The sequence below is a fragment of the Schistocerca americana genome, chromosome 4, assembly GCF_021461395.2.
Source record: "Schistocerca americana isolate TAMUIC-IGC-003095 chromosome 4, iqSchAmer2.1, whole genome shotgun sequence".
NCBI lineage: Eukaryota > Metazoa > Arthropoda > Insecta > Orthoptera > Acrididae > Schistocerca > Schistocerca americana.
This window is the reverse complement of record NC_060122.1, coordinates 270,419,058-270,432,647: the sequence shown is the minus strand read 5'-3', so window position 1 is coordinate 270,432,647 and position 13,590 is coordinate 270,419,058. Positions and strand designations below refer to the sequence as shown.

Genomic DNA, 13,590 nt, shown 5'->3' with positions numbered 1-13,590 from the left:
GGAAATGGAATAAGTTTTCTCTAAGTTGTCACAGAAGCTGCCCTCACAGAATCTCTATGATGAAAAATATCTTGTTTCTCTGATCCTGGACTGATATCACTTAAGTAATAGAGACTTTATGACAAATGTAGCTGTCATGATTTCTTTACAGTCATGTTCTACAATATTATTAGCATAATTGATGAACATTATCCAGCCGGCCGGAGTGGCTGAGCGATTCTAGGCGCTACAGTCTGGAACCGCGCGACCGCTACGGTTGCAGGTTCGAATCCTGCCTCGGGCATTGGTGTTAGTGATGTCCTTAGGTTAGTTAGGTTTAAGTAGGTCTAAGTTCTAGGGAACTGATGATGTCAGAAGTCGGATAGTGCTCAGAGCCATTTGAACCATTTTTGAACATTATCCAATGCTGCAAAAAAATGTGTGTGTGTGAAATCTTTGGGGACTCAACTGCTAAGGTCATCAGTCCCTAAGCTGACACACTACTTAACCTAAACTATCCTAAGGACAAACACACACACCCATGCCCGAGGGAGGGCTCGAACCTCCGCCGGGACCAGCCACACAGTCCATGACCGCACTGCCTTACACCGCTCGGCTAATCCCGCACGGCTATCCAATGTTGCATTAATGCCTTCCCTTAAACATGTGAAATTACAGTTATCCCCATTTAAACAAAACAGAAACCTACTTTCAAAGGCAGTCAACTCCACCATATTTGCAACAATATATTATCTCTTGTGAAAACTTATGAATTTCACCATGGAGATATATTTCAAAACTCCCTTAAAGTTAGATTGACTGAAAGACAGTAATGAGCTCTGGAATTTTTAAATACCTGAGAGCGTCTTCTCTGGCATTTATAAATTTTGTCATAGTAAATTACATGTGCATTTACCACATATGCTTAACACAGGTAAAATTCCTCCCACTCAAAACTCCTTTTGAATATAACATACAGTTATAAAATTTATTGCGATATCTGAAAGTTTTTGCATGTTAGATCTGCGTCGTGAAACGAGTACAGAACTGCGTTTTTCTGCACAGCATTTCGACGAGTCATCAGGTGAGTAGACTGTCTTATAAGAAGCCTGAAACCATGAGTCACTGAAATATTATTTCAGTAGATACTTCGATACTTCTAGTTTGGTGGTGGCTGGTTGCACAAGGAAAAGACATGTATTGTCACGTAACACGTTTTACGTACACTGCAAGATCATTGGAAGAGTACACTTGTCAGAGGCTGCTTGTCGATTATCGGCCGCAGTTACGGGTCACTGCTCATTGTCAGAAGGGCGGCGTGTAACTAGGAGACGGCAGCGCGGTGTCCCCGCGCGGTTGCTAGGAGACCGCTGCACGTCTCAGCGCGGTCGCTAGGAGACGGCGGAGTGAGCGTCCCGCCTACCGCCCGACGTGTTGTGGCTGTAGCCCGAGTCCGAGTCGTGGCTGGTGAGCGCCTTGCCGGGCGCCGGCCGGAAGCTGGAGAAGCCGGGCACCGGCACCGTCTCGTACGGCGCCACCGGCGGCACGGCAGGCGGTGGCGCTGTGGGGGGCGGGCCTGCGTGGTACCTGCCAATCACAACAACAACCGTCAGCCTCCAACACATGCTCCCGCATAACTCAACAGGCGTGTCTTTAGGGATGTCCGCAACTGAAACTAACAGCTCCAGCAGCTGATACAATCTGTACACACACACACAAAACGAAAGTAACTTTAGGCGTGCCTCAGGGAAGCGTGTTGGGACCCCTGTTGTTCACTTTATACAGTGTGGCCAGAAAGTCCCTTTACACCTGAATCAACTACCTGTAACAGTGTAAGATGGTACGATACTACAGATTTGAAACTCCCACCCTTATTTATTTTATTTAATCGTATGGTGATTTTATACAATATACAGTTGATATAAGGCAAATGATTTTATACAATATGCATATGATATAAGACAAGATTAAACCTTAAAGTCTGTGTTTTTCAACCAGTTAGCTGGGTGTGAGAGTGAACAAGTCGACGGGAATTCCAGGGTATGAATGAAGTGGGCAGCGTTGGACTAAATGTTCAATTGTCAGCTCTTCTTGATTACATTCACACATCGGTGAACCGATCCAGCCCCATTTGTACCTGAAGTAGCCACAACAACCATGTCCAGTCCTTAACCTGTTGAGGCGGCACCAAAGTTTCCTCGGTAGATCAAAACCTTTTGGCTTCTTTGGGGATCAAGGTGATGGGCTCTTGTTCCCAATGTTTTTGTTGACCGTTCATGCTTCCAGCTTACATTTAGATCAAAACCATCGGCGATGAGTTGTCTTGCAGTAACACTTGCTGGTCTTCTTGATCGCAATCGTTGCTGTGGTGGATGACAGAATTCCTGGTGCAGTGGTAGAGAAGGTAATGCAGAGATTTTCTTGACCTCACTCAGTAGAGCTTTTTTCCGCCTTAAGTGAGGTGGAGGGATGTGGCTCAGTACAGGTAACCAGTGGCATGGGGTTGATTTGACGGAACCAGTAATGCAGCGCATTGTGTCGTTAAGTTTTGTGTCTACCTTCTTCACATGTACACTTTCCAACCAGATAGGTGCACAGCACTCGGCAGCAGAGTACACAAGACTGATGCCAGTTAACTGCAGACGGTTAGCAGAGGTTCCCCAGGTGGTACCACTGAGCTTATGTAGTATGTTATTTCTTGCAGCAATTTTATGAGAAAGCTTCGTGATGTGCTCTTCGTAGCTCAGGGTTCTATCTAGAGTGATTCCGAGATATTTTGGAAAAGGATTGTACCTCAACGTTAGTCCATTGAACAAAACTCTTGGTTTGTAGTTCGCTGCACGATTCGCTAGATGGAAACAAGAGACTTCAGTTTTTGGTGTGCTTGGGATCAATACCCAGGTCTAAAGAAAGTTGACATCTTCTCCAGATCCTCCGTAAGAACTCGTTCACCATCTTCGAAATTACTGCTCCGTGCTGCCAGTACGATGTCATCAGCATAGATGAATTTAGTTACCCTATTATGCCAATAGTACTTCTTGAGCTGCAACTTGGCTGCTGAGTAACTGGAATGTAACTGTCTGAGAACAGGAATAAAGTCTGTGCATTGACCAGATCATTGTTCACCTTTCCGTATTTAGTGAGAGAAGAATGCAGATATCAGCGACTCCATTTTGGAGGAGCGTTTGGTGGCAAGTGTTTGGGACCATAATAGAAAGCAAAGATAAAGCAAGATAATGGTCGCCCGGACAGAGCGAGAGTTTCTACTGCTTGTTTTCGTGCTTGTCAAATCCTACTTTGGACAGCAAAGTCGTCGGATATCTCCCTAACTGGGAACATTTGGAGCATTATGGGCAGGGGCCATCTCAATATTTTCGGGATATAACGCGCCAATTGGACAAAATTTGGCACGGTATTCCCCAAGAGGACATGCAACAACTCAATGCCAAGCCGAAAATCTGCTTGCAGAAGAGACAGAGGTGAACAAACGTGATATTGTCTTGCTCAACTTGTGAAGCTCTTCCACTTCAATAACTTTTCCAATTTTTCTGAAATTAATATTTTGCTTGTCTGTACGTGTACATCAAATCTACCGATTTAAGTCACATTTGCGTAATTCCTTCGTGGTGCGTCGTTTTTTTTGTGTCTTAGAGTGGACCCAGAAGGTGAACGAATGTATTAAAAATTTTTTGCTATAGGCGTCATCATAATTGATAGAAATTTATCGTCAAGGACTTAAATTTAGGTCTTTCCAGTTTCAGACAGTTGCCCTAGATTCTCGACAGGGAATTGTTCTCACAACGGAATTGGAGGGTATCAAGTCAGAAACTGTGGGAGATGATCAATCAATAACGACTCCTCAACATTGCCGTGGAAAACATATTTCAAAGAATGAAGTGTCGAGAGTACTAAGGAAGAATCGGCTTGTGCAAGCAATTGTGCCTCGTTATTTTGAACCTAAGTTTCGTCAGTGGATTGCGTTGTAATAAATGGACTAAGGCTGGTGTTCGTCACTTCGAGCAGTTGCTGTGAAGGCATGTTGTATAAATTGTAAGCGTCAGTAAAAAATTAAAACTGTAATTTTCGATTGACAAGTCCTTGTCTCAAAGCACTACGTTTAGGACACGCTACTATCTCAATAATCATGACTGTGAAGGATTGCGACACTCTGGATTCTGTGGCGTTCGAGGCAGCATACCAAAATTACTGTCTAGAACACAATAATTATTTGCAGCAGCATTTAAGCATTTCATAGTGCCCAATTTGGTAGATTACGAACAGACACTAAATTGAAACTGCCTGCCTGATTAATACTGTGTACCGGTGTCGAACCTTGTGTTGGGTGGCCACTGTTCTACCGAGAACTATCCAGCTAAGACTCACAAATAGCCCACGGCTTTACATCCACCAGTACCTATCTCTTACTTACCAAACTTCGCAGTTGTTCTCCTGCTTACTTGAGGGACTAACGCTTCGGGAAGAGGGGTATAGCTGAGGAACGGCTTAGCCACAGATGAGGAAATTGTTTTCAGCATGAATTTTTCACTCTGTAGCAGAGTGTGCAAGCACTGATATTTAATTTCCTGGAAGATTATAAGTGTGTACACAGCCGAGACTCGAACCTACAACTTCGCGTTCCACAGGCTAGTGGTCTACTGTTGCAGTGGTATGGTGGCACAGAACACTGCCCTTCCTACCAGAAAACTGTAGCCATCCGGCGGAGATACAGGATCACCAACAGGAAGTGTTGATGGGGCACGTCTATGGGCGTTCGAAAGGACGACAGATCCCATAAGGCGGCCCACACATTGAAGCACAACCAGTGCTGATGGTTCACTGCCACTACGCCACTAAAACACTAGTAAAGACAAAACAGTCCCATCTGGTGCATGCTTGACACTGTCAAGTTAGAGGACGATCTAGATTAATGCAGAAACAGAAATAACTTCATATTTAAGATTGATGATGGCAACGTAGTTGCTGAAACCGGTCATCACAATAAATGCTGAAACTTCCCGGCAGATTAAAACTGTGTACCGGAGCGAGAATCGAGCTCGGGACCTTTGCCTTTCGCGGGCAAGTGCTCTACCATCTGAGCTACCCAAGCATCACTCACGCCGCGTCTTCACAGCTTTACTTCCGCCAGTACCTCGTCTCCTACTTTCCAAACTTCACAGAAGCACTCCTGCGAACCTAGCAGTTCTGCAAGTGCGGAGTGCAGTGTGAAAATCTCATTCTACAATAAATGCTGTACAATATCGACGTTGGCTGTTTGTGCTGTACTTCTGCTTCTGCAGTTCCACTTGACTGGTACGATCTCAGTCATTCTAATGTACAATGCCAAAGGTTTTTTATCTCCGTCTTCAAATGGGTTTAGTTCCCTTGCAACCCTTTCCGTCCATATGCCCATATGACCGTCTTTCTTCTTTATATTTAAAGTCCCGTTTGCTGCAGTTAGTCCCCATTTATCACACACTCTAACATAAGAAAAATAAAAAAAATGAAAAATAATAAAAAACGACGCACCACGAAGGATTTATTCGAATGAGACGTAAATCGGTAGACGTCCTATATATGTACAGACTAACAAACGATTACAATTTCGGAAAAAATTGGATAATTTATGTAGGAAAATGGAAATGAGCGTTTGGCGTGAATTGCCGGGAGGCCCCTTGCGGGGCAGGTCCGGCCACCTTGGTGCAGGTCTTATTACATTCGACGCCACATTGGACGACCTGCGCGCCAGACAGGGATGAAATGATGTTGAAGACAACACAACACCCAGTCCCTGAGCGGAGAAAATCTCCGACCCAGCCAGGAATTGAACCCGGGCCCGTAGGGTGCCAATCCGTCATGCTGATCACTCAGCTATCGGGGCGGACATTTATTTAGGAGAAGGAGCTTAACGAATTGAGCAAACGTTGTCAATTGGTGAGAGATCCGGCGACCTTCCTGGCCGTGGTAGGGTTTGGCAAGCGCGAAGACAAACAGCAGAAACTCTCGGCATGTGCGTGCGCGCTTCATCTTTCTGAAATGTGTACCCTGGATGGTTTGCCAGGAAGGGCAACAAAACAGGAGGTAGGATACCGTCGACGTACCGCTGTACTGTAAGGGTGTCGCGAATGACAACCACCAGGGTCCCGCTACGACCTGAAATGGCACCCCAGACCACCAATCTTGGTTGTTGAGATGCATAGTGGGTGTCAGTAAGTTTAGTCTCGCACCGCTGTGCACGACGTATCCAGACATGTCTTCGGCCTGAAATCTCACTGACTGGAGTATAAGTGTCTTCAGTATGAGGCCCCATTCGAACAGAGTCCCGCCGACCAGCGAAGATGTGTCTGGGGACCCCCGGGACAGCAGCGGGATACCAGGAGAGATGGTCTGGGGTGCCACTTCTTTTCATGGCAGGACCCCGTTGCTTGTCGTCCGCGAAACCCTTAAAGCACAGCGGTACCGTCGACAACAGATTGCGATCTGTCTAATGCCCTCCAGGGTAAGCCATACTGATCTCATATTTCAGCAAGATAACGCTCACCAGCACACAGCTAGAGATTCTACTACTTGTCTTCGTGCTTATCAAACCCTACCTTAGCCAGCTAGGTCACTGAATCTCCCCCCAATTGGGAAAGTTTGGACCATTATGGGCAGGGCCCTCCAACCAACTCGAGATTTTGACAACCTAACTCGCCAGTTGAACGGGATTTGGAATGATATCCCTCGGGAGTACACCCAACAACTCTTATCAGTCAATGCCAAGTTATACGTAACTACTTGCATAACGGCTAGAGGCGGACAAACACGTTATTGACTTGCTGAATTTGTGAAGCTCTTTCTCTGGAAAAATCATCCCTTTTTTTCTGAAGTTATGATCATCTGTTTGTCTGTACATGTACGTCACATCTATCGAATCCGTCTCATAAGGATAATTTCTTCGTGGTGCGTTGTTTTTGTGTCCTTTTTTGTCTTAGCGTGCATCCCTTTCTCCTTGTGAGTCCCGTTTGTTGTGATGAAAAAATATCAGATATAGGAGGTAGGAGGTTAAGTACGAGTGTCACTCCAAAAGAATTGCACAATATTTTTTAATCCATCTTCTATTCTACATATTTGAAAGTTTTACAGTGTGTAGATACATCCTTTAGGAACAATATTTTCATTTCTGCACATAATTTCCATCCCTCTCAACTGCCTTAACGCCATCTTGGAATCAGCGCCTGTATACTCGCACGGTAAAACTCTGGACCAACCTGTTGGAGCCATTGTTTGGCAGCGTGTACAAGGGAGTTATCATCATCGAACCTTGTTCCACGAAGAGAGCCTTTCAGTTTCCCAAGAGATGATAGTCACAAGGAGCCAGGTCAAGACTGTAAGGCGGGTGTTTGAGTGTTGTCCATCCGAGTTTTGTGATCGCTTCCATGGTTTTTTGAATGACATTTGGCCGTGCACTGTCGTGCAACAGCAAAACATCCTGCTGTTGCCGGACTCAGTCGAGCTTGAAGTTTCTTCAGTGTCGTCACATATGCATCAGAGAATTTATGGTGGATCCACTTGGCACGATGTCCACAAGCAAGTGTCCTTCGGAATCGAAAAGCACCGTAGCCATAACTTTTCCAGCAGAAGTTGTGGTTTTGAATGCCACTCCATTGATTGCTTTCAGTATTCTGCAAACACTTCCTTCCCCTATCTCAGCGTAGCATGACACTTTGTTCACTGTGATGCGATTGTCAGCAGTAACCAATTCGTTACCTCTCTGCACATTGTCTGGAGTGTGTGCAGTGCGAGGCCTGCTGCTGCGAGGACAATCTTCAATATTGCCGTGCCCGCTTTCGTCAGGTAACCTGCTTGCGCACCGACTAACTGTACTGCGATCGGCAGCAGCATCTCCATACACCTCTTTCAACCTCTTGTGGATGTTTCCCACTGTCTCGTTTTCACAGCACAGGAATTCTATGACAGCACGTTGCTTCTGACGAACGTCAAGTGCAGCAGCCGTCTTGAAGACATGCTGTGACGGCGCCACTCACGGGAACAGGTTGAGCTAAGTTTGAAAACAAACTGAAAGGCTGTACCTACACACTAGAGATGGGCAAACTGAAACACGTAACTGTTTCGAAACAAATGAAACAGCACAATGTAATGTTTCGATACGCTGTTTCGAAGCAGTGAAACAGTTTGTGTTTTGTTATCTAATAAACCTACACATTTTATCATCTTGAATGTCTACTGTATAAGTATGTCCATATAAACACAAATGAGGTGCGAGAGCGCTAATCATATCGCAGAAAGTATGAAACTATCACTTAGGCGTCTTGGCGGTTTCGTATTTCATGCAGCAAATGCGCTGCTTTCGTGTCGTGTGACTTTCATACTTTTCAATTGGCTGAGGACAGCCATAGCTGAAGACAGAAGAACCACCACGAACGGAACTGGAGGTGGGAGCAAACTGCAGAAACAACGGATATGTTACTGGGATTCCCACATTCCGTTAGTATGGGTAACATACCCATCCTGCAAATTTCCATTCACACAAAGGGAATCATTGTGAATAATAGGCACAGTGACTATAGACTCACAAATAACGCCAAATAATTCGAATAAATAACAGAATATAACAGAAAAAAATTTGTCTCTCAATGTGTTTCGAACCGTTACTATAAATTCACCATGCTTCCCATCCCTTCGCGTTCACCATTACAATATCAATGATGTGTCAAACAGATTGCTTGCAATTATACCTACATCAAATTTATGTATATGTCTAATAACTGTCACTCTACGCCTTTTTTTTATTCAAAATGTTGTAGGCTTACTTGCGTTTCTTAATATGATTACCGTACATGAACAGAGAAGCGTATGTTATAAAAAAGTGTAGTTTAACTGAATGATTTCCACATATTTATTACTTTGAATGTGAATAGTATGCGTTGTTTTATTGTTTGGTTAGTGTTTATAAAGCAGATGTTACGCCATTTCGGAATAGGACAGTCAGCTAGAAACGAAGCTTTATTTTCGGATATCTTAAGCTTCATGCTATTGCTCGTCAAATAGATTTCGACACACTTGAAAGTGTTTCACGAAGTGGTATGTTGTGTTTCAGTACCTGTGCCGAGCCCGAATCTCGTCCGACACAGAGCGAAATGAAACATCACCGTTCGAAGCAAAGGTGGACTGAAACAGCCTTATTTTGAAACAACGATACAGTTTCTGTGTCTGGCTCGAGATCGAATCAGGTCCGGCTATCCGAGACAGGGGCGGAATGAAACACCACTGTTTCGAAACAGTGAACCACAGTCGTTCCGAAATACTGAAACAGTTCCACGTATCGATACACTGTATCGACACGTAGAAACAGTGGCCACGTCTACTACACACTGTAATACTTTCAGACATGCAGAATGGAAACTGTATTTTTATAAAAATAGCGTGCATTTCTTTTGGAGTGACCCTCGTAGTTGACGTCTCAGAATAATCCTTCTAGGCCTGTGGGAGAAAGACCAGCGGGGTGCAGAGAGCGGGGGAAGCGACGTACCTGAGCAGCGATCCGAGCCAGGGCGGCGGGGCGGCGGCGGCGTGCGGCGCCGGCACGGGCACCGCATGCGGCATCGTCAGCGACAGGTGGTGCCGCGGAGGGTTCGTGTCCTCCAGGCTCAGCTCGTCCTCCGCGAAGTCGTCCTCGGAGCCCGCCCCCGCGGCCGCGGCCGCCTCGCTGTCCGGGTCCGACTCGCACCGGCCTGTGGGCAACAGCGTGGGTGTTCCGAGTCATTTCAGCACTCACTCCAGTCAATGTAGACTGGCAATGGCAAGGAAGGCGTTTCTGAAGAAGAGAAATTTGTTAATATCGAGTATTGATCTAAGTGTCGGGAAGTCGTTTCTGAAAGTATTTGTATGGAGTGTAGCCATGTATGGAAGTGAAACGTGGACGATAAATAGTTTATACAAGAAGAGAATAGAAGCTTTCGAAATGTGGTGCTACACAAGAATGCTGAAGATTAGATGGGTAGATCACATAACTAATGAGGAGGTATTGAATAGAATTGGGGAGAAGAGGAGTTTGTGGCATAACTTGACTAGAAGAAGGGATTGGTTGGTAGGACATGTTCTGAGGCATCAAGGGGTCACCAATTTGGTACTGGAGGGCAGCGTGGAGGGTAAAAATCGTAGAGGGAGACCAAGATATGAAAACACTAAGCAGATTCAGAAGGATGATGGCTGCAGTAGGTACTGGGAGATGAAGAAGCTTGTACAGGATAGAGTAGCATTGACAGCTGCATCAAACCAGTCTCAGGACTGAAGACCACAACAACAACAACAACAACAACAACAACAACAACTCCAGTCAAGTTAGTCATGAGGCGCGGACTACAAGCAAGCACAATGAATAATGTATTACACACACAAATGTTGTTAAGTAAACGTGAACAAAACCGCAAAGTACAGTAAGTAGCAACAGGACAGAGTGCATCTGATCCCTACCAAAGACACCGTTACAAATGATTCATGAGTTCCCAAACTGAATTATGGTTGCAAGGATGTCTCCAGTTATTACAGTGGTATGCGACTAACAAGAGAAACTCCATATCGCAGCTCCTCACAGATTTAGTGGTAAGATGGCCCGCTGGATAGCCCGTCAAAATCTGAACTCAAATCAAGCTTGAAAAGAGGAAGAAGATCCACTAAACTGTAAAAAAGAAGCAAAATAAAAGCGGTGAACGCTCCGAGCTCAAGACGCGCAACATTGAGCGAGTCGGAATATCCACGGCGTCCTGGTTGCGTGGCTACGGTTTTGGACTGCAAAGCACGAGATCCGTGTTCGGACCTCGCACGTTCACCCTGTTTTTCCCACGCAATTATGAACTGTCCGTCCGGTCACTGATGTGTCAGTTCGATGTATTACACACAGGTGTTGTTAAGTAAACGTGAACAAAACCGCGAAGAACAGTAGACAGCGACAAGACAGAGTGCATGTGATCCCTACCAAAGATATCGTTGTAACTGATTCACGAGTTCCCAAACTGAATTATGGTTGTAAGGATGTCTCTAGTTATTACAGTGGTATACGACAAACAAGGGAAACTCTCTATCGTATCCCTCTCACATTTAGTGGTAAGATGGCCCAGTGGATAGCCAGTCAAAATCTCAGATCAAGCATGAAAAGAGGAAGAAGATGCACTAAACTGCGAAAAAACAAGCAAAATATAAACGGTGAACGCTCCAAGCTCAAGACGTGCGACATGGAGCGAGTTGGAATATCCACGGAGTCCAAGTTGTGTGGTTAAGGTGTTAGACTGCAAAGCGCGAGATCGGTGTCAAAATCTCGCTCGTTCACCTTTTTTTCCACGCAATTATCAATTGTCCGTTCAGTCATAGATGTGTCTGTTCGTTGTATTAAAATTTATGTCTGCGTCGTGATGTAACGTTCGCTTGCAGCATCTAGATGTAAGAAAGGGAGCTCCAGACCTACGTACACTAAGTGATCAAAAGTATCTGGACACCTCCGAAAACATACGCTTTACATATTAGGTGCATTGTGCTGCCACCTACTGCCAGGTACTCCATATCAGCGGCCTCAGTACTCATTAGACATAGTGAGAGGGCAGAATGGGGCGCTCCGCGGAACTCATGGACTGCGAACGTGGTCACGTGATTAGGTGTCACTTGTGTCGCACGTCTGTACGCGATTTCCACATTCCTAAACCTCCCTAGGTCCACTGTTTCCGATGTGATAGTGAAGTGGAAACGTGAAGGGACAAGTACAGCACAAAAGCGTACAGGCCGAAGTCGTCTGTTGACTGACAGAGACAGCCGACAGTTGAACAGGGTCGTAATGTGTAATAGGCAGACATCTGTCCAGACCATCACAAAGGAATTCTAAACTGCATCAGGACCCACTGCAAGTACTATAACAGTTAGGCGGGAGGTGAGAAATCTTGGCCGGCCGGAGTGGCCGAGCGGTTCTAGACGCTACAGTGTGGAACCGCGCAACCGCTTCGGTCGCAGGTTCGAATCCTGCCTCGGGCATGGATGTGTGTGATGTCCTTAGGTTAGTTAAGTTTAAGTAGTTCGAAGTTCTAGGGGACTGATGACCTCCGAAGTTAAGTCCCATAGTGCTCAGAGCCATTTGAACCATTTGAGAAATCTTGGATTTCCTGGTCGAGCGGCTGCTCATAAGCCACACATCACGCCGGTAAATGCCAAACGACGCCTCGCTTGGTGTAAGCAGCGTAAACATTGGACTGAACAGTAGAAAAACGTTATGTGGAGCGACGAATCACGGTATACAATGTGGCGATCCGATGGCAGGGTGTGGGTATGTCGAATGCCGGTAAAAGTCATCTGCCAGCGTGTGTAATTCCAACAGCAAAATTCTGAGGCGGTGATATTATGGCGTGCTCGTGTTCTTCATGGATGGGGCTTGAAACCCTTGTTGTTCTGCGTGGCACTATCACAGCACAGGCCTACACTGACGTTTTAAGCACCTTCTTGCTTCACACTGTTGAAGAGCAGTTCAGGGATGGCGACAGTATCTTTCAAAGCGATCGAACACCTGTTCATAATGCACGGCTGGTTCAAATGGTTCAAATGGCTCTGAGCACTATGCGACTTAACTTCTGAGGTCATCAGTCGCCTAGAACTTAGAACTAATTAAACCTAACTAACCTAAGGACATCACACACATCCATGCCCGAGGCAGGATTCGAACCTGCGACCGCAGCGGTCACGCGGTTCCAGACTGAAGCGCCTTTAACCGCACGGCCACACCGGCCGGCTCATAATGCACGGCCTGTGGCGGACTGGTTACACGACAATTTCATTCCTGTAGTGGACTGTCCTGCACAGAGTCTTGACCTAAATCCTACAGGACACCTTTGGGATCTTTTGGAACCCCGCCGTCGTGTCACGCCTCGCCGACCGACATCGCTACCTCGCCTCAGTGCAGCATTCTGTGAAGAATGGGTTGCCATTCCTCAAGAAACCTTCCAGCAGCTGATGCCTGGAAGCAGCTGATGCCTGGAAGCTGTCATCAAGGCTAAGGGTGGGCCAACACCATACTGAATTCCAGCATTAACGATGGAGGGCACCACGAACTTGTAAGTCATTTACAGCCAGGTGTCCGAACACTATTCGTTCTACGCAAGTACCCCATGTTATGACTCCTGCGTCCCGTTTTGGAAGTCCTGACTGGTGAATTCCTATGTTGTAACATAGTTCACACACGTTTATTTGTTTTTTTTTTTGTCATTTCTGTAAAAGAAAGTTGCAGAACGACGATGAATTAAAGACCCTAGCTGCGTTCTTCAATATATATGTGAAGGCTGGTCTCAGGAACTGCTGTATCGAGTTTCATACGGAGTCCACTAGTAGAAAGACTGATTCACGAGAGAGATTTATGTATAATTTTATAGATATTTTTTGCAAATTGCGTTAACTGCGTTGAATTAAACTCCTCACTCCGTTCATCAGTCTTTATTTGAAAAAAATTATAAGAACGAGGGTAAGGAATTTGATACGGTTTTCGCTGATAGGTAGACTGATTCACGAGGAAGGTTTCAGTGTGTAAGCTATTACCACTATGCCAGACAAGTCGTCCGGATATTGACACTTAATGCCACC

General features: G+C 45.6%; 1 protein-coding gene across 1 annotated transcript in view; it reads right to left on the bottom strand.

The window, feature by feature from the left end:
- Positions 1-487: 487 nt before the first annotated feature.
- LOC124613116 overlaps positions 488-13,590 on the bottom strand; it is a 166,367-nt gene continuing 153,264 nt past the window's right edge. The window contains exons 6-7 of the mRNA XM_047141727.1: positions 9,509-9,710; positions 488-1,566 (exon numbers count right to left, since the gene is read on the bottom strand). Coding sequence (XP_046997683.1) covers positions 1,371-1,566; positions 9,509-9,710 — 398 coding nt within the window. The 3' untranslated portion in view covers positions 488-1,370. The remainder of the gene's footprint in view (positions 1,567-9,508; positions 9,711-13,590) is intronic.